At 40.6% G+C, this 25890-nt stretch overlaps 2 protein-coding genes across 2 annotated transcripts in view; one reads left to right on the top strand and one right to left on the bottom strand.

Annotated features, from left to right (window-relative positions):
• Positions 1–990: 990 nt before the first annotated feature.
• Positions 991–17116, bottom strand: LOC139470733 (fumarate hydratase class I, aerobic-like). Its single transcript, XM_071253006.1, has 13 exons — positions 17081–17116; positions 13157–13340; positions 12380–12507; positions 11168–11306; positions 10492–10592; positions 8260–8466; positions 7185–7311; positions 5937–6127; positions 5617–5727; positions 4311–4517; positions 3154–3273; positions 2465–2582; positions 991–1763 (listed from the first exon to the last, which is right to left on the bottom strand). Exons 2-13 carry the CDS (start codon positions 13338–13340, stop codon positions 1663–1665), a joined length of 1734 nt encoding a protein of 577 aa, XP_071109107.1. The 5' UTR covers positions 17081–17116; the 3' UTR covers positions 991–1662.
• Positions 17117–17339: 223 nt separating this feature from the next.
• The window catches only part of LOC139470858 (lisH domain-containing protein ARMC9-like), a 42881-nt gene continuing 34330 nt past the window's right edge, over positions 17340–25890 (top strand). The window contains exons 1-8 of the mRNA XM_071253180.1: positions 17340–17423; positions 17987–18073; positions 19395–19520; positions 20376–20543; positions 21610–21759; positions 22451–22543; positions 23647–23677; positions 24508–24596. Coding sequence (XP_071109281.1) covers positions 18014–18073; positions 19395–19520; positions 20376–20543; positions 21610–21759; positions 22451–22543; positions 23647–23677; positions 24508–24596 — 717 coding nt within the window. The 5' untranslated portion in view covers positions 17340–17423; positions 17987–18013. The remainder of the gene's footprint in view (positions 17424–17986; positions 18074–19394; positions 19521–20375; positions 20544–21609; positions 21760–22450; positions 22544–23646; positions 23678–24507; positions 24597–25890) is intronic.

Here is a 25890-nt window from a genome sequence, read left to right as displayed (position 1 = left end):
TCAGACCCTTGGTTGATTGTGTCATTGTACCCAACCCTCCTGGATCATTGCTCACAATATCAGATTCTTGGTTGATTGTGTCATTGTACCCAACCCTCCTGGGTCATTGCTCACAATATCAGATTCTTGGCTGATTGTGTCATTGTACCCAACCCTCCTGGATCATTACTCACAATACCAGCCCCTTGGTTGATTGTGTCATTGTACCCAACCCTCCTGAATCATTGCTCACAATACCAGCCCCTTGGTTGATTGTGTCATTGTACCCAACCCTCCTGGATCATTGCTCACAATATCAGATTCTTGGTTGATTGTGTCATTGTACCCAACCCTCCTGGATCATTGCTCACAATACCAGCCCCTTGGTTGATTGTGTCATTGTACCCAAGCCTCCTGAATCATTGCTCACAATATTTAGACTCTTGGTTGATTGTGTCATTGTACCCAACCCTCCTGGATCATTGCTCACAATATCAGACCCTAGGTTGATTGTGTCATCGTACCCAACCCTCCTGGATCATTGCTCACAATATCAGACCCTAGGTCGATTGTGTCATTGTCCCAAACCCTCCTGGATCATTGCTCACAATATCAGACCCTAGGTTGATTGTGTCATTGTACCCAACCCTCCCAGATCATTGCTCACAATATCAGACCCTGTGGGGGTTCTAGGTGAGATTTGCTCCCCAGCAACCTGTGTTGGTCGTAAGAGGCAACTTTGTGGATTGGATGGTCAGAACATGTGACTGGTGTGTAGTGTGTCATCATACATGGATCGTTGCTCACAATATCGATAAGTGAATTGTCTCTCCAGATTCGATTATTTTCAGACCACCGTCATATAGCTGGAATATTGCTGAGTACAGCGATAACAACAAACAAACAATCCTTTCAAACTTATAGCAGTGACTTGAAATTTGCACCACAGTTTCATAACCGAGTCACCTTTCACACTTGGGTATGTTTGAAACAAAATGTGAAACGCAAATAGATAGGTACAATTTGTATTTGAACCACAATATACATGTTTCATTCTACATGATCCAATCACTGATCATTCACACATAACAGTCAACAGTATCACAAACCTGGCCAGTTTTTGACATCATACCTTATGAAATATTCACAAAGACTTTATTTTTAGCATTCATGAAGAATCCAAATTGAAGTATTCATGAATCCTTATCAAAGTATTCATGAAGAATCCTTATTGAGATTTTCATGAAGAAACCTTATCAAAGTATAGACGAAGAATCCTTATCGAGATTTTCATGAAGAATCCTTATCGAGATTTTCATGAAGGATCCTTATCAAAGTATAGATGAAGAATCCTTATTGAAGTATTCATGAAGAATCCTTATCAAGATTTTCATGAAGAATCCTTATCGAGATTTTCATGAAGAATCCTTATCAAAGTATAGATGAAGAATCCTCATTGAAGTATTCATTAAGTACCATTCTTTAAGAAATATTTTTAAAGTATCCTTTTCAAAATAGTCAGTATCCTGCTTCACAAAGTATTTCTTAGTATCCTTAGTTGTGAAGTATTCATTAATTTTCCTTCCTTGTGAAGCATGAATTCATGAAGCAGCCTTCTCCAGAAAGTAAGTATCCGCCACAAAGTACCCACAAAGTATCCCACTTCACAGAGTGTCCTTCACATTACTCCAGCTGCCATTCCTGGAAAAAGTCATTTCCTTTATTGTCCACCACAATGAATGCTGGGAAATCCTCCACCTCCACCCGCCATATTGCCTCCATGCCTGCAACACAACGGAGCTGGGTCACTGACAGAGAACTAGAAAACATGCACTCAAACTTTGACCGGAAATGTCACATGGACAGAAAGAATATGCTGCCCTCAAAGTATTTGGCCTGTTGGTAGTCCTATCTAGTTGCACTGAAGTCTTTCAAAAACTCAAATTTTATAATGCATATCAAGTCAACAATTTATTAGTGATTAATTATTGCTTAAGCTGCATCAGCAATCTTGCAGCTATTCACGGTGAAAGCAACTAATGATTATCTTCACCACCTAGAGACAGTGTGTCGGCTTCACACATGTCACTGTTTGCATCCTCTAGGCCTGGATTAAAAATGGCTACCAGGTCATGCAGCACAGTCTTCCAATGTATCAGTTTCGTATTTTCTCTACATTTTGACTGACAAGAGCTTGGACAATTTTTATCAAATGCCAAAGAGCTAGTTAGTGCGTTTGGTCCAAAGCCATTTTGAACATTGTTTCAGTTCCATCATGTCAGTTTAATGTTGCATCACATATCGGTCATTGAGCAGAAATGTGGTAACTCCTATACATTAACATAGACTTCATTCCCCATAGCACCAAGATTGTTTGTGGAATTAAGCCTAAGGCTCCACAAAGCATTAATCGAGTTAAAATGATTATTACTTATGAAGACTTACGACTATCGTTTTATAGAAGGGGGCCCTGTTAGTGACTTACCAAGTTCAGGATATTCCAGGACTTCAACATTCTTGATGCAGTTCTCGGCCAAGATGGCTGCTGGACCCCCGATGGATCCCAGGTAGAACCCTCCATGGCTCTTGCATGCTTTGGTTACCTGTGTGGACATGGAGTTTGGTTACCTGTGTGGGGGTTTGTTACCTGTGTGGACGTGGAGTTTGGTTACCTGTGTGGACATGCAGTTTGGTTACCTGTTTGGACATGGGGTTTGGTTACCTGTGTGGGGGTTTGGTTACCTGTGTGGACATGGGGTTTGGTTCCCTGTGTGGACATGGAGATTGGTTACCAGTGTGGGCGTGGAGTTTGGTTACCTGTGTGGATGTGGAGTTTGGTTACCTGTCTGGACATGGAGTTTGGTTACCTGTGTGGATGTGGAGTTTGGTTACCTGTGTGGATGTAGAGTTTGATTTCCTGCGTGGACGTGGATTTTGGTTACCTGCGTGGGAGTTTGGTTACCTGAGTGGACGTGGAGTTTTGTTACATTTTTCCAGGAGCTAGATAAAAAGCAGTTTTAACTTAGAGAGTTTGTCCCTTCATCTCCATTGAAATTGATTAAATTTTCAATTTCTAAAAGTTTATTTTATGAATCAAACTTTGAATTTAGCATTAAAGATTTGAGGTTTACAGAGGATAATAGTATCTGAACAAGGTTGATCACTATAGCTCACCTGGCGGCTGCGGTTGCCCTTGGCCAACATAACCTTGCTACCCCCTGCAGCTTGGAAGGCGTTCACATACGAGTCCATTCTGCCTGCTGTCGTCGGCCCAAACGATCCACTTGCATATCCCTGGGTCAAACACATACAACATAAATGTCTTGGTCATACACAATATTCCAGCTGCCGTCAGCCTAAACAGTCTGCTTGTACATACCTGGGATTGGTCTCAGGACTGTATTATACTTTTGCCGACCCTCCTCCCATTTATAGTACATTTTTTCATGACCCTCACCCTTTTTGTTTCAAACAAAATGGTGGCACCGAATCAAGACGATCTGATCGATGATCAAGATATATATTGTAATAAAACGCATCTTACCTCGCGAACTGCATCAAATCATGATTAAATACATGAAAAGATCAGTACACCCCTTTTACAAATCCTGCAGTCCATTATACATGACTGGGTCATACACAGTATACAATTCATCATCAGCCCAAACAATCTGCTTGCATATCCCTTGGTCATACACATACAATATAAATGTCTGGGTCATACACAGTATACAATTCATCGTCAGCCCAAACAATCTGCTTGCATATCCCTTGGTCATACACATACAATATAAATGTCTGGGTCATACACAGTATACAATTCATCATCAGCCCAAACAATCTGCTTGCATATCCCTTGGTCATACACATACAATATAAATGTCCGGGTCATACACAGTATACAATTCATCGTCAGCCCAAACAATCTGCTTGCATATCCCTTGGTCATACACATACAATATAAATGTCCGGGTCATACACAGTATACAATTCATCGTCAGCCCAAACAATCTGCTTGCATATCCCTTGGTCATACACATACAATATAAATGTCTGGGTCATACACAGTATACAATTCATCGTCAGCCCAAACAATCTGCTTGCATATCCCTTGGTCATACACATACAATATAATTGTCCGGGTCATACACAGTATACCAGCTGCTGTCTGCCCAAATGATCCGCTTGCACATCCCTGGGTCATACACATCCAATATAAATGTCTGGGTCATACACAATATTCCAAACCCAGATCAACATGCAATGAAAGAATCGCTATGCAATGGCTACTAATTTTGACAAGGTTTACATCCCAGAGTTGCCCCCCTTACTTTTGGTGTTTTGGCAGGACCGGCGTAGTAGACTGGGTGATCCTTCATATACTGCGGCATCTCTTCCCCCTTGTCTAACCTCTCCTGCAGCTTGGCGTGGGCGATGTCCCGCGCAACCACCAGCGTCCCCGTCAGAGTCAGGCGAGTTTTGATTGGATACTGGTCAAGTTGTTGCAGCACCTCGCTCATTGGTCGGTTCAGATTCACCTGTAACACATGCATTCAATGTGGGCAAGGTAGTATTGGGGAATAGGTCAGTTATTTGTTATTAGTTGGTTACATGAAAATCCAAACAACATAAAAACAATAAAATTATAAAATTATATTACTTTTGACAATCCTCCAAACTGCTACTAATCTTATCATTTATGGAAAAACTCCTAATTGTGTTTTCACACAAACAGCTGTGCCCCTTGGGCATGCCAGAAACCTATGATTGTGGGTTCGAATACTGGTTTGGCCCAATTATGTTTCTAGGTTTGTCAGCACCATACCCGCGCTCTTGGGTTACAACGAAGTGGTAAACTACTTAGACCTGCATCACTTCGGGCTTTCCTCCCACATTAAGCTGACACGCTGTGATATAACTGGAATAATGTTAAAAGCAGCGTTAACCCCAACTCACTCACTCTTTGTTAAATAAGTGAAATAAGAGTGTGGTCCCATGGTTTTGGTGTACATGTATGGCTCAGGGGTAATTTTGTTAGTATCATTTTGTGATATGAGAAGGCTTTCTGGGATGAAGGGCAGATAACTCTGATTGGTAACAAAGAGCAAGGGGCTTCAGGTGTAGGCATGTTTTGGGTTCTATGTTAGATGATCGAAGTGAAGAAGGAGTGAGTGAGTTGGGTTTAATGCCGCTTTTAACAGTATTCCAGTTATATCACAGCGTGTCAGCTTAATGTGGGAGGAAAGCCCGAAGTGACGCAGGTCTCAGACGTTTACCACTTTGGTGAAACCCACGAGCACGCGCATGGTGCTGACAAACCTAGAAACATAATCGAGGCGAACCGGGATTCGAACCCACAATCATAGGTTTCTGGCGTGCCCAAGGGACGCAACTATGCACAGCGAATTGCGGAGCCTTAGGCCACTGGGCTACCCCGCAATCACAGGTTTCTGGCGTGTCCAAGGGACGCAACTATACACAGCGAATCACGGCGCATAGACGACTTGGCCACCCGTGCCACCTAAGTGAAGAAGGAAATTGCAATGTCTTTTGTCAGGTCAGGTTGTGTCAGGTTTTTGTCATCACAGTTACTTTTGTTTTTGAGTATAGCTGTCTGATACAATGTCTTGACCTTACCTGCACGACCTCGCCTCCAAGGTCCTTTGTCTCAACCTCTGGAAGGTACTTGATGGGATCCGTCTCAAGCTGTTCTAGAAACACTCCCCCTTCTGTTATTTTGCCAAGAGCCTAAAGCAGAAACAATATTTCTTAAAGAGGATATATATGTAACTTTCTGAGAAATATCACTTGCTACTTCAGTGAATCTGACTGAATCTGGTTTCATCAACAACAAGACGGAGGGACAATAATGGGGATTTGAACATAGGTCTTAGCTGTTACAAGCAAATACTTTAACCACTAAGCTACCTAACCACCCCCATCACTAACAAGCTCACCTGTCTGTCTGCTGAACATGACACTCCAATACCAACAGGACAGGAAGCTCCGTGTCTCGGTAGGCGGATGACTCGGACATCGTGACAGAAATATTTGCCTCCAAACTGTGCCCCAATCCCCATTTTCTGTGTCAGTTTGTGGATTTGCTGCTCAAGTTCAAGGTCGCGGAAAGCTCGGCCATGGTCATTGCCTGATTAATCAGAAGGAAATGAATGAATTATAAATCATGTTATGATATTCACTTATTTGGGGGGGCACAGATGGACCAATCGTCTAAGGCAGAGTTGTGTCACTGGGGCACGTCAGAAAACTATGATGGTGGGTCCGAATCCCAGTTTTCTAGGTTTGTCAGCACCACACCCATGAAGTATGAAATAATTAATCCTGTTATATTATTTACTTATTTGTAGGGGGCACGGATGGCCACGTCGTCTGAGGCATTACAATTCACAATACAGTGTTGCGTCCCTTGGGCACACCAGAACCTATGATTGGTTCGAATCCCAGTTTTCCTCGTATATGTTTCTAGGTTTGTCAGCACTATACCCATGTTCGTGGGTTTCACCAAAGTGGTAAACTTCCTAGACCTGCATCGCTTTAGGCTTTCCTCTCACATTAAGCTGACATGCCGTGAAATATCCTGAATACTGTTCAAAGCAGCATTTAACTCAACTCACTGACTCACTCTCTCACTCACTCACTTTATCACTCACTCACTCACTCACCCACCCACTCACTCACTCACTCACTTGTGAGCCCACCAAGAGTGTGGATAATGAGTGAGTGAGTGAGTATGGTTTTACGCCGCTTTTAGCAATATTCCAGTAATATCACAGCGGGGGGACACCAGAAATGGGCTTCACACATTGTACCCATGTCGGGAATCGAACCCGGGTCTTCGGCTTGACGAGCGAACGCTTTAACCACTAGGCTACCCGACCGCCCCTGTGTGGATAATGAATTAACCTGTTGAGGGAAGTGTGTTCACTTCTGTCTTGTAGCAAGGCCTATACCAGACATAAAATACTGCCTTCCATACACATAAAACTGAGATTAGAGCAAAACAATTGGGTGTTGGAATCATTAAAACTACTTCAATTGCACTCATCTACATTTAACTGACATGTTCTATTCTGATAATAAAAACAAATCTGCAGTCAGGTTTTTGTCAACCCCAAAAGATTATTGCCCAAAGTTCCCGGTCCCCACGGACAGACAGAACAATGTCTCGGATAACGTATGGTCACCTGATGAGGGCAGTGTGTCCAGGTAGCGTGTCGAGGCCAGCTTGACTGTTTTCAGTGTGAGTTCTGCTGACGTTCCTCCGATAACAATGGCCAGATGATAGGGAGGGCAGGCCGCTGTACCTAATGTCTGACCAAAGAATAGCAAATAACATTTTGCAATGGAGGCGTCTTTTAATCCTCGGATTACCATGTTAAACACACTGTCATCAAATTTCTGATGAAATGCCCAACCCGCAACGCAGATCAGCATGGGACTAATTGGGACCCCGTGAAAAACACTTCAAGCAACATGAAACTTTAATAATCTTTCTTTTAAATAAATTTTTACAACCCAAACCCACCCCAAATGTCCTCCACATGTCTACCATGAAACATTTTGAAAGCATAACTAAGGCCTTGACTGCTGAAACCCCGATAAAACAATTTTTTGGAAAAATATGGTATGACCTTCTTTGAAATATTCATAGAAAGGGCATGTTGTGAAATGTAGACACCAAAAGCTGGAGAGAGAGAGAAGATTTTACTCACTGTGCCCCTGTCATGCTTGTAGAGGTCCAAACCCAGATATTTTGCTACCCAAATTATCTGTCATAAACTTATAGTTTTGTGAGAATTAATGAGGTACCATATTCGACGTAATAAGCACCCTGCTCTGATAAGCGCCCACAGCTATATTTGCTAATATATTGGCTAGTGAACAATCACAATTAGCACAAGACTTATTTATTTGTGTATAATACACACTCGTGTGTAATATGCACCCTTAATTATGGGCAATTAAATTCTGGAAAATTATATCTGTCGTTTATAAACATTTCAGGCTGTCAGCATAAACCACAAAATTTATCTTTCAACTCTGTTTTTTTCACCAAAATAATATTCTAATAAGAGCCCCCAACTTATAATTTTGAGAGCGCCCTGGGCGCTTCTAACGTTGAATACGGTAAATATGATTGCTCACTTTGAACACTGTCACACAAATAAAGAAAAAAATGCATTGAAAAGTGAAGAAAGAGAAACAACATCAAAATGGCTTGGGGCATATGTACAGTTCTTACATTTTTTTATTACTAACCTTAATTTTTTCATCGACAAACTTCATAAGTCTTTCAGGATTCAGCAAAGCTTTTGTTTGTTGATAGAGGAAGGTCTTGTTGGCTGAGCCTCCTCCCTTGGCCATAAACAGGAAGTCGTACTGAGAGGAGTCAGTGGCGTACAGCTCGATCTGGGCCGGCAGGTTTGTCTTGGTGTTGACCTCGTTAAACATGTCCAGTGGCGCCACCTAGGAAGATATTCATGTTTGTACAGGGGATGCAATTCCTTGTATTAGAGTGCCAATAGCATGGTCAGAATCAATGGGACTGTTAAATAGCAAACTGAGAAGTAATAGATTTTAACACAAAATTATCACTTAATGGTGCCATATATGAACTTCTGTACATTGGTTGGTGGGTTTGTTGTTTTACGCCTCACTCAGCAATATTCCAGCTATATGACGGCCATCTATAAATAATGGAGTCTGGACCAGACAATCCAGGGACTGACATCATGAGCAACGATCTAGACACGATTGAGACACGATGACATGCATCAACCAAGTCAGCGAGCCTGACCACCCGATCCTGTTAGTCGCCTTTTACGACAAGCATAGTTGCCTTTTACAGCAAGCATGGGTTGCGGAAGACCTATTCTAACCCGGAATCTTCACGGGTCATGAAAATGAACCTGAACCTGTTAATTCATAAATTGAGGAAAAGAAAGGAGCTGGAGTAATTGCACTGATTTCCTCAAAGCCTGCGATGTCTTAAAGTTCCTCCATGTATTTCCAGTCCCAAAACATGTCTGCCAGACATTAATCAAGACAAGTTCTTTAGATCCAACAAGTATCCATGTCACAGGATTGTACAATTACATGTGAATGATAACTTCAAACATGACCTTGACCTTTGATGGACATGGCACCAACACTTTCTGTGATAGGACTTGTAAAGATACAGCCACAAAAACATGTAAACTGACCTTGACCTTGGACTTATTTGGACCAATACAGGGCCCCATCCAAGAGAAGGTATATACCAAGCATAATGATAAATTCCTTAATATATTTTGAAAAAGTTTGACCTTGACCTTTGACCTTCTCAGGACATTTTGCCAAAAGAATACCCCAGGGCCATTTGAAAAAATAAGTCTGAATGTCAATAATCTCTGTGTACTAGCTAACAGAAATATAATCGTCAGTTCCAGCAGAGCTTAAATTCCATCAAAACCTTTATGAGGCTGCTTATTTGAACCAGTAGCTCATTGTGTTGAGGGGCGGTCGGGTAGCCTAGTGGTTAAGTGTTCGATCGTCACGCCGAAGACCTAGGTTCGATTCCCGACATAGGTACAATGTGTGAAGCCCATTTCTGGTGTCCCCCGCCGTGATATTGCTGGAATATTGCTAAAAGCGGCATAAAACCACACTCACTCACTCACTCACTCACTCACTCACTCACTCACTCATTGTGTTGAAGATGGATCAACACATTCTAGTTGTTGGCACAATTCTTACAAAGGGCACACTTAAATATTTTTATGGCTCACCTGTGACAAACTTGAAACAAACACCTTTTTATCCCTGAATCAATTATTATTACATGAATACAGCCTGTACATACTGAATAAATTCATTTTCCCTGTTGATCAACTGTATTACGTCCTTATCATGTAGAACATGTATCGTCACGTACCACCTCAACGTCAGAGATCCACAATCAGGCTGCCTTCAGAACTATTCAAGCAGTGCCAAACTAAACATTGCTCAACTCTCTCAAAAGAAGTGAATTTGATAGAACCATTTCTACCACAGAAACTCAACAGACACCTGAATCCTACACATAGAAATCCCTCTGCCAGTTATTGGGGCGGTCGGGTAGCCTAGTGGTTAAAGCGTTCACTCGTCACGCCGAAGACCTAGGTTCGATTCCCGACATGGGTTCAATGTATGAAGCCCATTTCTGGTGTCCCCTGCCGTGATATTGCTGGAATATTGCTAAAAGCGGCGTAAAACCAAACTCACTCACTCTGCCAGTTAATACATGTAACCCCTTCGGATTCCGGGTAAAAACCAGTCCCTAGAAACCCATGCTGGTCGTTAGATGTGAGTTAAAGGATCAGGTGGTCAGACTCGGTGTCTTGGTCAATAGTGTGACAGCATACCCTGCCAGCCTGGGCTGTTTCTCGCAATATCCTCCACCGGATTGTCTGATTACAGCTGGAATATTGGTGGGTGCAGAGTTAAACAACAAATAAAACAAACAAATATTACCTGTGAATACCTGAGGTTCCTCTTGGTGTACGTGTTGTAGATTCCCCTGGAGAGAGCATCCTCATCCCTCCCCTCCGTCCACACGTACTGACCTTTCTTACCTGGGGGTAAATATTGAAAGATGTCACTGCATCATGCCTTAACATAACCTTCTACAAGTCCTAAGACAACCTTGTCAATTTTGTTCCATTTCATCTTACAGGGCAACTTGATTGACAGAGGAATAGAAATTACCAATTACTGTTACCATGGTTACAAGACCTGTTTTACCTAATTAAGAACCCCTTTCAAATCATGAAATACAAACGACAATAATTATAATAATAAAAAGAACACATAGAATAGGAAAAAATACATGAGGGTTCAATGGTGGAAGGGAGATAACTCTTTCACTGGTGAAGGGAGATAACTCTTTCACAGGTGGAAGGGAGATAACTCTTTCACAACTATACCTTGTCAACTTCATTCCAAATGCTACTCTTATTCGATTGGTATATAGCAAACATGACAGTCAAATAGTACACTAATTCAAACTACTCAAATCTTCAAATGATTCAAAGTATCAGCAGAGTCAGGACATTAGTAAACAAATGTTATTGCTTTTCGAAACTTCACAATGGAATCCCCAGCTATTTTCGTTGATACCGAACTGATGTTCCTCTTAGCGTTCACCTACCGATGCAGATAGCTGTTCCCGTATCCTGGCAACCAGGCAGAACCATCCCAGCAGCAACATTTGCGTTCTTCAACAATTCAAGAGCTACAAACTTGTCATTACTGGAGGCTTCAGGATCTTTCAGGATATTTGACAGTTGCTAGGATACAAAAAACAAAACAATTAACCATTAGTTTATGTGATTTTCATGCAGAGAGGCACAGCAATTGAGTAAACTATCAAATTTTAATCAGACAGCCCAAGTACACTGCTGATGAGTGATGTTTTCAGTCCACGTCAAAACATCGCCCCGATGATGTTTCTAGGTTTGTCAGCACCATACCCATGCTCGTGTGTTTCACCGAAGTGGTAAATGTCTAGGACCTGCACCACTTCGGGCTTTCCTCCCACATTAAGCTGACACGCCGTGATATAACTGGAATACTGTTAAAAGCGGTGTTAAACCCAACTCACTCGCTCACTCACCCATGTCAAAACACAGTAATTATAAGTAGACTGAAACATACAGGCTACCTATCATAACAACAAAGTACCCACGTCATACCTTTAACATGGAGATAGCTGCAACAGTGACATTGCCCAGGGCTTTATCTGGGCCTACTCAGGGACCAATATTCATTCCCTGCAGCGAATGTCGCTACTAATTCCCCAATTGAAACAAAAAGATTTCTTTACTCATGCCATTGTTATAACTAATGTTCTGGCTTTGTGGAGGTGAATTCACTGGTAAACTGACCAATCAAAAAAAGGAAGCTGCCTTACTGCTTAGTTTTACATTAGTGCATTTAATGTAATAATATATCACAATGATAAAATATCTATGAAGTTAGGAAAACAAGTTCTTTAGAAAAATCCAAATTTTGAACACTTTAACCATTAATTCCAAATTTGCCCACCAAGGGTTGAACAAAACAACATTTATTCCAAATTTGCCCACCAAGGGTTGAACAAAACACACATTAATTCCAAATTGGCCCACCAAGGGTTGAACAAAAACACCATGAATTCCAAATTGGCCCACCAAGGGTTGAACAAAACAACATTAATTCCAAATTTGCCCACAAAGCGTGTTTAGTTTGGATTCCTAGATCCATCTCTCATGTCTAATATTTTCCCTGTCACTATTCCCATCTTGCACATCTAATGTTTAAAAACTGTGTAAAAAGAAATTGGAATAAGTTAGGAAACAGAAACTTGATGTCACTGTTTCACCTGGAGATGTCCGGGTCGAAGGAGATGAGAAATGTCAATCATGGCGGTCTCAGCCAGCAAGGTCAAGGCTGCAGGCTCTACGTGAAGAACCTTTCTTCCCTTCACATCAAACGTTGAAACATTGTCACCTATGAAGATGAAAAAAATAGCATTGTCACCAAATTCGCATAACATGTTCAAGAAGAGAGGAAGATGTCCCAGGAAGAGAATTGACTCCTGAAGATCCGGGGTAGAATAGGTCTTCAGCAACCCATGCTTGCCGTAAAAGGTGACTATGCTTGTCCTAAGAGGCGACAAATGGGATCGGGTGGTCAGGCTCACTGACTTGGTTGAAGCATGTCATCATATCCCAATTGCAAGGATCAATGCTCTTCAGATTAATCACTGGATTGTCTGGTCAAGACTTGATTACTTACAGATTGCCGTCATATAGCTGGAATTGAGGGAGGGAATTGAAAGAGACTTGGAAGAGAAATTGTTCAATTAGTCAATGCGAGTTTATGTCATATAAGTAAAGTGTAAGTATTTATGATTTGGTATAGCTTGTAGAAACTAATTAATTTTAACTGCTAGAACTTTACAATGAATTCATTTTTAGTTTTAGTCTAATTTTACATAAATTCAATCCACCCTGTTCAATGGATACCATCCTTGGGTACCATAGGAGGACTGGTGTTGGTTTCATGAACAAATCTCAGATCATTCTTTGAACTTGACTACCAAGCAGATTAATTCTAACCAAACTTGATAAAAACAGTTAAACTTTTAAAGACAAACCTGATAATTTTTTCCACGGGACTTCTGCTTTCTTCTCATGTTCAAAGATGTCCTGGTAGAAGAATGGCTTGACATCAGCAGCTGCTGCTGCTTGTATGCCACTTGTCTGTATCTGTCGCAGGTGCTTGTGAATAACTTGCCACGCCCCTTGCAGGGCACGACCTCTCATCCCTGACCCAAGCATCTAGTAACCAACAGCCCATAGATAAACCTTGTTCAGTGTAGGAATTCAGTGAGAGAATGAGACTCAATAACAGGTTATACATTTTGGCCAAACTGCATCCTCGATTATCAAGTGTCTCTCCATTCTATTATTAATACCGTATTCGACGTAATAAGCGCCAAGGGCGCTCTCAAAATTGGAAATAGGGGGCTCTTTTCAGAATATTATTTTGGTGAGAATAAAACAAACAGTTGAAAGATATATTTTGTGGTTTATTGTGACAGCCTGAAATGTTTATGTACGACAGATATATTTATCCAGAATTTAATTGCCCATAATTAAGGGTGCATATAACACACGAGAGTGTATTATACGCTAATAAATAAGTCTTGTGTACATTGATCAATCGGAAGGGGTGGGATTGTTCACTAGCCAATATCTCAGCAAATATCGCTGTGGGCGCTTATTACAGCGGGACGCTTATTACGTCGAATACGGTAACTGACTTTCACTATGTGTGAGTTCATTTGAGTATGAACCCATAGAGTGAGGGCCAAACTGTATCAATGTCGGAGCTTGCAAAAATGGTGGATGGATGGGAGCTTAGGCATGAGGGTGGGTAAATGGGCGGGAGTATGGGTGGATGTGTGGGAGAGTGTGTGGTTGGCTGAGTGGGTGTTTGGGAAGATGTTTGGGTGCGGGGGTAGGGTTGGCGGGGTGAGTGGGTGGAGGTATGGATGGCTGATCGGATGTGTGGGTGGATGGGAATGTGGAAATGTATGTAAAGTAGTGTTATATAGTGTGTTGATATGCTATTTTAGCACTATGTGCTTATAATGTGTTTTTTTCTGTTTTAATTTATGTCTCATAGGCCATGTTGGCCAGGGAGTGTACATCATTGTATTCACTTTTATAACTTTGTGACTGTGCACTGTGGGACAAACAACTAAACAGATTTTCTTCTTCTTCTATAAACACTTTCTTTTGACATATCCACTATTCAAGATAACAGTGATTAATCAATCAATGTATTTTCAGTTAATCCTATTTTTTTGTAACTCAACTGATCATTCCTCTCTTGCTGTGCTGCCATGTGCATATAACATAATAAGTAATATATTCACTACTTCAGACCTTGATTTATAAGCTAATCTTAGATTAAAAAATTACCCCAGACACAAGAAATGGCAAATGGGAACCTTTACCACAAATTATACCGGCAATAAATTCATTAACTGAGCATCAAGTGAATGATGGAAAAAACACAGCTGTAGGATTATATCATGAAACATGGATGAAAACAAGGGATAAGTAATTGTTGTATTATATGCAATTTAGAAACGGAAAAATAAGGCTGTTTTGAGTATATAAACTGAACTTCATTGTTTCAAAAATAATGCGGACACATATTTGCTGTATACAAATGTGGTTCTCAGGAATTATTTCTTTTGCAGGCAACAATGCAGTTTACCGGGCACAGCCCGAGCTCTACCATCCGCTCAATTACCGCGCTATAGTGCCACCGCTGTCTCGTTATACCGTTACCGTGCCTCACGCTCTGGTGACTCTCGCTTCACGATCCAACACCAGTTTTTCGATCTTAGGGAAACTTACACGTCTTTACGATCCAACACCCGTTTTCGGTCATTAGGGTTAGCTTGCTTTGGGCAAGGGTTACCTTTTCAAGCGTTAATCCGGTTAATCCCATTGGTCGGTCATGTTGACATAAACAATTGCGGGTGTGGTTTCAAGAAAAGATGAATGGGAGAGCGGACCGTGACGTCACACGCATGCGCAATTCATTGTTTACTGAATTACGCATGCATGTCAATGGGGATTCTAATGACCCGTTAAACGAGCACTGATTACATGTGATAGTGCCTGTGGTCCAGTGGTAGAGGGTCAGCTATTTAACGCATTAATTAGCAAAGCTGGTGAGCCAACGAAGCGCGTTCGAGCCCCCACATCGCTAATTGGATCTGAAACAGTGCACCCGGTAAAGTGCACTACTCCCCTTTTGCATTTCCATGGCAACATGTTAGACTTCAAACTCATAAAATGATTCTCATTTCTTTGAATTATGCAGGTGCCGAAATGATGGGTTTTGCAATTGAGGTATTTTTTTTAAGATTTTGCATTAACAAGTTGAACAAAGGTTCAAATGAGGGTTTCATTTTAGTCATATGTCATACTGTCAGTTGTATTCACAAATCTTTTTGGGGGTAAAATGATGTATACGACAGTAATGACATACATTGTTTGATATGCACATATTTAAAAAGGCGGTGGATATTGATGACTTTATCTTCTTGTTCAGTTACATCTGATAATGTGATATTTTTTAGTACACAATAACTATATGCAATGGGGGCCTCAGATAAATCAATTTTTTTATTTTTAACAGTATCAATCTATTGACAGGACATGATTAAATATCAAGCTATGAAACACAGAAATATGATCCAAATCAATCACAGTCATCTTATTATCCAAGGCGTTATAGCGATTTGAACGTATTATGTTTTAGGTAAAGGAACAAGCTGTTGAAAACATCTACTAATCGGGCACCAGTATCGTTGAAGATGCCCAACAGAGACTCGTCAACCCCGACCAGGGTGGTGGACGCCAAAACCACTCAACCCTCATTCGCATGGCAAACTGAACCCAGGAACTGTTGCGCCCCAAAGAGCCAAAGGCATTGGACTTCAAGGTACTAATAATAATAAAATAAACTACTTAATGCGATTGTATAAATTCTCAGAATAACCGCAATATAGTAACATAACGAATATTGTATTTTAACTTTTATTCATATTTTCAGATAGCCGAGGACTTCTTACCTGTCCGTGTAAATACATCACATACATCCAATAACATGTAAATACATCAAATACCATGTAAATAAACCATATATATTACTACAAAAATCCTTCTTATCATTATTAAAAATGGAGGTGCCGTTTTCGCCCAACACATAGTAGCCGTGTTCGCCAGAGAAATCACTATGTTTTGCTGAGGTGCCGTTTTACCCTGCACCCTTATCCAAGCAATCTGAAATTGCTTTCACTGCGGGGATACTTTTTTTTTATCCATCTATAACAGTCTGGGCTATTTCCAAATAACAACAACCGATGAGCTTCCATGGGGTTTGTGTTTAGGTTGAAGAAATTAATTAACATGCGTCCCTTGTAATATCAAAATCATCATAGATCACAGGTAACCAATAAGTGTTCTGGAATGCGTATAGATATATGACAGCTGAGTCATGTGTCACGCTATATTGCGTTAGCAAGCAAATCGAGTCATGGCAGCGAGGAAGCCCTAGCATGCAGTGTTAGACAGGGGTTTAGAAGGGAAATGTTAGTCCCCCTTTGAACTCTAAAGGTGTAAACATATCATGCTTAGTGAGTTAATTTGTTTGGTGACATTCGTTCGTTTGGACTACTTTCGTGTGATATTACTTATGCAATCAAAAATAATTTTGAATTGCTAAAAAAATGAATGAATACAGTAGGCCAAGATTGGGTTCTGAAACATGTTTCAATAACAACATAGGGCCTAATGTGATAATATCGTCGCGAATAATAACGCAGAGAAGCCGTTACCGATTCTTTTAATTTCAAGTTGTAACATTATAAAAGTCATTAGACAAGCAACATATTGCACTTATGGTATTTCATCGGACTTATTACAACGAAAACCTCGCCTCTGTGATTGCATTAAACGTATCTGCTTATTGACATTAATCTTGAACATACTACCTTCTCACACTTGTCCTTGATCGAAAATTGATTGAAGGGAGGCAACTCCACGTGAAGGTCAAAATGGGAATCTGTCAGTCAAAAAATAAATAAGTCATTGTGATCATACAAAACATATTGAAAATTAATTTCATCATAATATACTTCGTTTCTGATTCGACAGTGTTAAACTATGACATAATTAAAATAATCAACATTACATTTGCCCCGACCCTATTAACATTAACTGCGGTCTTATGATGTTTATTGGATTCCAAGAGCGCGTTTCTTGTAAACAGCTGTCAGACGGATATATAAGCCGATCACGAGGATTTAACCAGATTGACATGAATTGCTGTAAAGTGTAAGTGGACAAATATTGTTGTCGGATTGAAAAAACAACGCGGAGAACCTACGATCTCAGAAGTTTATCATTATACTAAAATGTACCGTTGCCACAAGCACAGACCCGCATAATCTGACAGAATGCATAATAAAAATGAGACTTTTGATTATGTGTATGTTAAGGATGTCATAGATTGGAAATTTTTGTATCCAAATTATCAGCTCACAACTTCTATATAAGATATATTGTTATAGCTATAAATTTCCTATCTAGACCTGCCATTAATCATCTAAAATTATATGAACTAGTCGAGTCTGATCCATTTATGTTTATAATTGAATTTTCTGCGTTCTTATTGTCTTTCTTAAATATGGTAGTCTTAACAAAAATAAATGTTTCTATGGCAGTGAATTATGAATATAGTATCCATATTAATCTATTTGTATTGATACAGTATCAACATCAAGAATTAATCAATACAACAAGGACATGCCTAGGATGTGCATCTCGTAAATGTAATAACAGCGATATTGCTTTGGTGTGACTATAACATTAAACTGTGTCAAATATGTTTATTTCAGCTGTTGATCGTGTTATACAGACGAGACATGTCAGGAAACTTGTCAGTTGTGGCTTTTGAGGGAGAGCTGAACGGTATCATTAGAGAGGTGAGGGAGCTTTCAAGCTTTGTCATGTCAATTTTAGCATTGTTTCAGGGTTATTATCATGAATGTAATTCCTTAAGACATCCTGCCTGTGTAAAATGTTGCCGAGAACTGTGCTTCAGGGTCTTGTATTGACTGTTGGTCCCCCTTGGTCCCCCACAGCAACCATAGAACAAATAGAAACTTCAATTTTCATAACTTGTTAAATACTGTAAAACGTGAAATTAATGCGTCTCCAAAAGAATGCGACTGCCGGCCCCTAGATAAAAATGTGAATGCGACAACCCCTCCTCTCAAGCATCAGTGGATTTATATCTAAACAAAATGTCCACTGTCGGGTTTACAGGAGAATCCTCATCTTAATCCAACCTTACGTTAATCCAATCACACACCAAATAGCACCGCTTATTAGCGCGGAGCGCGATGTTTAATAATGCGAGCAAACACCACTTGCATTTTTTGCATTTAATTCACGCTCGCGTTAATATCAATATTTACACTAGTTTTTCTGTATGTATTTGTTATCCAATTGAGTGCTTATCATATTACTTTTTATATATTTATAACATAATGCAACTATTGAAACTATCGAAATTAATGCGTCTCCAAAAGAATGCGACTGCCGGCCCCTAGATAAAAATGTGAATGCGACAACCCCTCCTCTCAAGCATCAGTGGATTTATATCTAAACAAAATGTCCACTGTCGGGTTTACAGGAGAATCCTCATCTTAATCCAACCTTACGTTAATCCAATCACACACCAAATAGCACCACTTATTAGCGCTGAGCGCGATGTTTAATAATGCGAGCAAGCACCACTTGCATTTTTTGCATTTAATTCACGCTCGCGTTAATATCAATATTTACACTAGTTTTTCTGTATGTATTTGTTATCCAATTGAGTGCTTATCATATTACTTTTTATATATTTATAACATAATGCAACTATTGAAACTATCGATTTTTATACATATAATCGACAATTCTATTGGCATTTTTAACTTCCTGTAGATATTATAGTTCCTTGGACATGCAAGAAACCTTTGATCATGGGCTCAAATCCTGGTTCGCCCCAGTTATATTTATAGGTTTGTCAGCCAGCCAATGTGGGTTTCACCAAAGCTGTAAACATTGTAAGACCAGCATCACTTAAGGCTTTCCTCCCACTTCAAGCTGAAACTCTGTGATATAACTGGAATATTATTCTCAAATGGCATTAAACCCAACTCACTCACTCACTATTGATTTGGTACAGTTGTAAGGCAAAACCCGGCAAACAATGCAATACATCGATAGATACATTGTTACTCTCCTGTCTTTCAGTATCTGAGTTTTGGAGATTTTGATAGAACCGTCAGCACATTTGAAGCTGAGTGCAGTGAGAAGGGAAAACCAATCAGTACACAAGATGTCAGACCCAAGACCAACAAGAAACTTCAAACTGTTCAAGTAAGTCAATGAAAGAAACTGTATGTGTTAGTGTTGTCATATATGGATGGAGATTCAGATCAGCTCATTTTCTCGGACATTGCCTGATAGTCATCCATAATGTCTTGAATATTTTTTCAAGTTATTTAATAACACAGATGAACATGATATATGTCCTTGTCAACATCAGATATGTGTCACATATCTGATGCTGGTTGTAGCTAACTATCCAAACCATAATGTCCGGGTTTTATCTAGGATTCCAGACTAATTAAGTCCCCTTGGCAGGCTAATTTTGTTCAAAATTGAAGTGTTTTAGAGTTCCTGTTTTCAGAGGTATGTTAGCATTGCATTCAATACGGTGATGTAAACTTAAGCCTCTTCCTCTTTGTTGGGGGTTGCATTGTTGGCCTAGTCGTCTAAGGCGCCGCGATTTGCTGTGCAGAGTTGCGTCCTTTGGGCACTCCAGAAACCTATGATTGTGGGTTCGATTCTCAGTTCACCCCAATTATGTTTTTAGGTTTGTCAGCACCATACCCGTGCTCGTGGGTTTCACCGAGGTGGTAAACGTCTGAGACCTGCATCACTTCGGGCTTTCCTCCCACAGTAAGCTGACATGCCGTGATATGACTGGAATACTGTTAAAAGCTGCGTTCAACCCAACTCACTCACTCACTCCTCTTTGTTGCTACTGTGATCAGTGAAATACGAGTCACCTCGACCAAGCCATCACAATACTTTTAAGTATATTTACATGAAATAGGAATACTTTAGTGCCCATTTGGGAATTTTTACTGACAAATCTTGCAGACTTGGGGCCAGATATTAGCCTTTGAGCAGGTCTAGATAATTCCCTGCATCTACTTGTTTTTGCAGAATGAAATGATGGATCACTTTCACCAAGGAAAGCGGAGGATATTCTTTGAGCAGTGGACAGAATTCCTGCCAACATCCATACGGGATGAGGACTCAGTGGCCCAGAAATTGGAGTTCTACCTCAATATTTATTTTGCTGTGTATCCCATGAAGCACAAAGGTCCACAGGTAATCTTTCATTGAAATATGTTAGTACAGACGTGAAAAGCTTACTGGACATGCAAGTGATATGTGTGAAAAGTTAATCTGGATTATGTTGCATCAGTTTCATGAGAAAAATTTGTCCTTTGTCCCCAAATTTCAGTTTGTTCTCTGGAGTGAAGGAGGTCCAGATTAGACAGATTATACTTTATGATAAATGAATATAGTAAATTCGGACCCACAAATTTGGTCCCGAATTGACAGAGCTACCGGATTGGTCTTAGTCCGGTTTTGATAGTGATGGACATCAACTCACTTCTTGAAGTTACTGTTATTCATGAGCATCCATTAATATAACTGACACATGATTATTCCGGTGACTTTCACACAGTACCATACCTACCATGCATAGCTACCACAATGTAACAATACCCATCTTCCTGAGGCAATGGAGTTAACTCACTTTAAGAGTCCAGTTTCCACCATTGCAAAACGAGGCTGGAATTTTGTTATCAATCGTAGCACCACCAGTGGTTATTACATGTGATGTCCCTTTTATGCCCCTCCTACTGACCAGTCAGATTCCACCTTTTCCATCCCATGTTGCAAACAAAATGGTGCCGCCCAGGCAAGACAATCTGTTCGATAATCAATATTGTAATAAAACAGGTCTTACCTCGTGAAGTGCGTCAAATCACTTGAGCACCTTGATTAGAAACATGTAAACATTTGAGAAATGTCTGTCAACACCCAGTTGACAGTACACAAGCTTTGCAGTTGACCAATATCTGCATCTTAATAATGATGTTTATGAACAGGATGTCTAGTTTGTTACACGATTTTGATTGGGCTATGGATAGACTCGTAAGTCCGGTAGCTCTGGAATCCAGCCAAGTTTGGCAAGAGTGGAAACTGGACTTTTATAGTCAGTTAACGCCCTTTCCTCGAGAAAATGAACTAGACTATACTTACAACTGACGAGAACATCGATCTGATGCATGTGTCAACAGAGTAAGAACTTCTGGGGTAGAGAGTTGTCTCCCTTACATCACCAGATTTCTCTGATTGTTACAATTCCTGTTTGTGTTCCTAGTCTGAAGTTGAAATGAACATGGGTGAGTTCAAGACCTACCTTGAGTCAAGAGGATCAACTCTGAGTCAGACTACAGAATTCCTGCCATTCTATGCCCTACCGTTTGTCCCCAAACCAAAGGAGCACCCTTCATACAAGGAACTTTTTTCGGTGAGTTGTGACTTTCATTGTTTAGGTGATATTTGTTTTTAAATTTTAAAGATTATGAATAGATCTTTTTGTGGTTCAAGATTTCACATTTTATTATCTACCTCACTTGATTTTTATAAAAGGATTTGTGATAAGACTTGATTTAACCACTGATGACCACTGATGACCACTGATGACCATTTCTTATGTTTCAGTCAACCTCATATTGAGTATTTTGTTTTCTGAGCTGTTCAGGATTTTTGTGTCTGAATCAGTATTCCTCTGCTGTGATATTGCTGGAATATTGCTAACAGCTGCGTAAAATCATACTCACTCTCTCACTCACTCACTCATAGACCCGTGAAGATCCGGGGTAGAATAGGTCTTCAGCAACCCATGCTTGCTTTAAAAGGTGACTAATGGGATCGGGTGGTCAGACTTGGCTGATGCATGTCATCGTATCCCAATTGCGTGGATCGAAGCTCATGACATCAGTCAATGGATTGTCTGGTTCAGACTCGATTATTTACAGACCGCCTTCATATAGCTGGAATATTGCTGAGTGCGGCGTTAAACAACCAACCAACCAAACTCACTGAATAAGTATTTAAAGAATGTTTATAAAGGAAGTTACATATATGCTGGGAAGACTTACTATATCAGATGATTAAGACAAGAGATTATTAACAGCAAACAACTATTATCATTACAGGACAGTTGGATGAAGGACCTTGAAGTTCGACTGGACAAATTCCTGACGTTAGCTTTAAACTCCACACCACAACCACGGCTGTTCGATTTATATGTATCCTTAAGAATGTCCTCTATACCATGGGAGGCCAGCTGTGTAAGACTCTGCAATAGCCTGTGCATAGCTGTGTCCACTAGCACCCTGGCCCCACTGGTTCTGTGTTTGAATCCCACAATCCTTGATCTGTCAGAACTACCCTGATCATAACCCTTGGTCTGTCAGAATTACCCTGATCATAATCCTTGGTCTGTTAGAATTACCCTGATTATAACCCTTGGTCTGTCAGAATTACCCTGATCATAATCCTTGGTCTGTTAGAATTACCCTGATCAGAATCATTGGTTTGTTAGAATTACCCTGATCATAATCCTTGATCTGTCAGAATTATCCTGATCCTAATCCTTGATCTGTCAGAATTATCCTGATCCTAATCCTTGGTCTGTCAGAATTATCCTATCATAATCATTGATCTGTCGGAATTACTCTGATCTTAATCCTTGATCTGTCAGAATTACGCTGATCCTATTCCTTGGCCTGTCAGAACTAAGCCTGTGTTTGAGGGTTTCATCTATGGGGTGTCATGTTGACATACTGACTTGTAGAAATATTGTTCAAGAGTCTCCATGTGTCATGGACATTGTTGATACTTAGTATGTTCTTTTATAGACAAGTTACAGGTTCAACTGTGTGTCAAGTTGTACAAGAATGAGGGGGCGGGGTGGGCGCCTGAGGCATCACAATTCGCTGTGCAGGGTTGTAACCCTTGAGACACCAGAAGCCTATGATCGTGGGTTCAAATCCCAGTTCACCCAATCAACCGGCTAGGTTTGTCAGCACCATACCCGAGCTTGTGGGTTACACCGAGATGGTAAACATCTGAGGCCTGCAGTGGCGGTCGGGTAGCCTAGTGGTTAAAGTGTTCGCTCATCATGCTGAAGACCTGGGTTCGATTCCCGACATGGGTACAATGTGTGAAGCCCATTTCTGCTTTCCCCCACCGTGATATTGCTGGAATATTGTTTAAAGCGGCGTGAAACCATACTCACTCACTCTGAGGCCTGCATCAATTCATGAACATGTCATCCCTAATGATATTTTTTGGGATGAAATATAGAAATAGAGAATACATTGAGTGCCATTCCTTGACAATACCGCAGAGGGGAGGAGGTGGTCCAGGTTCAAGCAAAAGTAAGTTATCTCATTTTCCTCATAGACCTGTAGCTTTAAACCTTACTGGCTGCAACCCTGGCTGAAACTGACTGAAATCCTGGCTGAAATGCCACAAACGTGTAGCCACACATTCTACCCACAAGACTCCTTAGTGGTGTCAGGGATGGATTGGTTAAGCCTAGTGGTTAAGGTGTTCTTGCATCACAACGAAGGTCCGTGTTGGATTCGCTACATGGAGACCACATGTGAAGTCCATTTTTGGTTTCCCTGATATTGCTGGAATATTGCTACAAGACTGTAAAACCATACTCACTCACTCACTCACTCACAATGTCATTGCTGAATTGATACAAATTCATGAATATGAATGCTGAATTAATACTCCATTGCCACAGAAACGTTTGTATATAATAAGATTACCATGGTAACAGGGTTAGAAACTAACAGTTTTTGTCCACTAGTCCTTATAATGATAACATATAGCAAAACCCTTAAAATGGGCCAAATTCTACTAGTCTTTAGGATACCTTTACTATTGGGCAGTCTGGTAAGGACTATAGGACTAGTGCCTATTTCTAACGCTGGGTAAGATTTACAATGAGGTCATAAATTCAAGTTTAGATATGTTTTGGATGAGTCCAGTTCATATTTAGAAAAAATTATTAATTGCAGGTCTATGTCATAGGTATATTAAATGTTTATCTGTATGTGTAAAGTGTGATTAATTTTATTTTAATCATTATATCATGATTCTTTTGAGTTGACATGTCAATAGTAAATTTTCTTATAAATAACACCTCTAAATCTCAGCTCCTTGGGGAGTATACAGCTTTGGTGTATTATTGCAGGTATACATCAGATGTCAATGCTGCAGCAGAAGCTGATAGATGCGGAGAAGAAGACCTCCACGTACATGAGACGCCACAGCAGGGTTCAGGTAAAGCCATCAGTGTCTAACTTCTAACTCCCTGTTGGGAAGACACATTTACAGACAGTACCCTATTGCAAGCACTCAGGTGGTAACAGTGTGTGACCTATCTCATTGTCATCATATGCAGGAGGCATGGATAGTTGCCTTTGCTAGAGGCATGGATAGTTGCCTTTGCTGGAGGCATGGATAGTTGCTTATGCTGAAAGAAAGGATTGTTGTTTATGCTGGAGGCGTGGGTAGTTGCCTATGCTGGAGGCATGGATAGTTGCCTATCCTGAATGCATGGATAGTTACTTATGCTGAAAGAATGGATTGTTGTTTATGCTGGAGGCATGGATAGTTGCTTCTGATGGAGGCGTGGACAGTTGCTTCTGCTAGAGGCATGGATAGTTGCTAATGCTGGTGGCATTGATAGTTGCTTCTGCTAGAGGCATGGACAGTTGCTTTTGCTGGAGGCATGGATAGTTGCTTCTGCTAGAGGCATTGATAGTTGCTAATGCTGGTGGCATGGATAGTTGCCTATGCTGGAGGCATGGATAGTTGCTTCTGCTAGAGACATGGACAGTTGCTTCTGCTAGAGGCATTGATAGTTGCTAATGCTGGTGGCATTGATAGTTGCTTCTGCTAGAGGCATGGACAGTTGCTTTTGCTGGAGGCATGGATAGTTGCTTCTGCTAGAGGCATTGATAGTTGCTTCTGCTAGAGGCATTGATAGTTGCTAATGCTGGTGGCATTGATAGTTGCTTCTGCTAGAGGCATGGATAGTTGCTAATGCTAGAGGCATGGATAGTTGCTTCTGCTGGAGGCATGGATAGTTGCTTCTGCTAGAGGCATGGATAGTTGCTTCTGCTAGAGGCATGGATAGTTGCTTCTGCTAGAGGCATGGATAGTTGCTTCTGCTAGAGGCATGGATAGTTGCTTTTGCTAGAGGCATAGATAGTTGCTTCTGCTGAAGGCATAGATAGTTGCTTCTGCTGGAGGCATAGATAGTTGCTTCTGCTAGAGGCATGGATAGTTGCTTCTGCTAGAGGAATGGATCTTTCTCTTGCTGGAGGCTGAAGGCATGGATAAATTGCTAAGGCTAAACAACTAATAGTTTGGCTGGTCTAGAATTAAATACAGGCTACCATGATCTATTTCTTACTGCATTTAAAGGGTACACATGCTCTCAGATGGAGATTTCAATGTTCAACTTGGGGACTTTTGTAGAGTAGAAGTACCAGTTATATGTATTACATATCGTATGTGTAATTGTCAGGATCACTATAGTGGTAGTGGAGGTAGGTTACTATGGTTATTC

This window comes from Haliotis cracherodii, unplaced genomic scaffold (genome assembly GCF_022045235.1).
Source record: "Haliotis cracherodii isolate W230 unplaced genomic scaffold, xgHalCrac1.p SCAF_21, whole genome shotgun sequence".
Lineage (NCBI taxonomy): Eukaryota > Metazoa > Mollusca > Gastropoda > Lepetellida > Haliotidae > Haliotis > Haliotis cracherodii.
The sequence above is the reverse complement of the archived record's forward strand: the minus strand, read 5'-3'. Positions and strand labels throughout refer to the sequence as shown.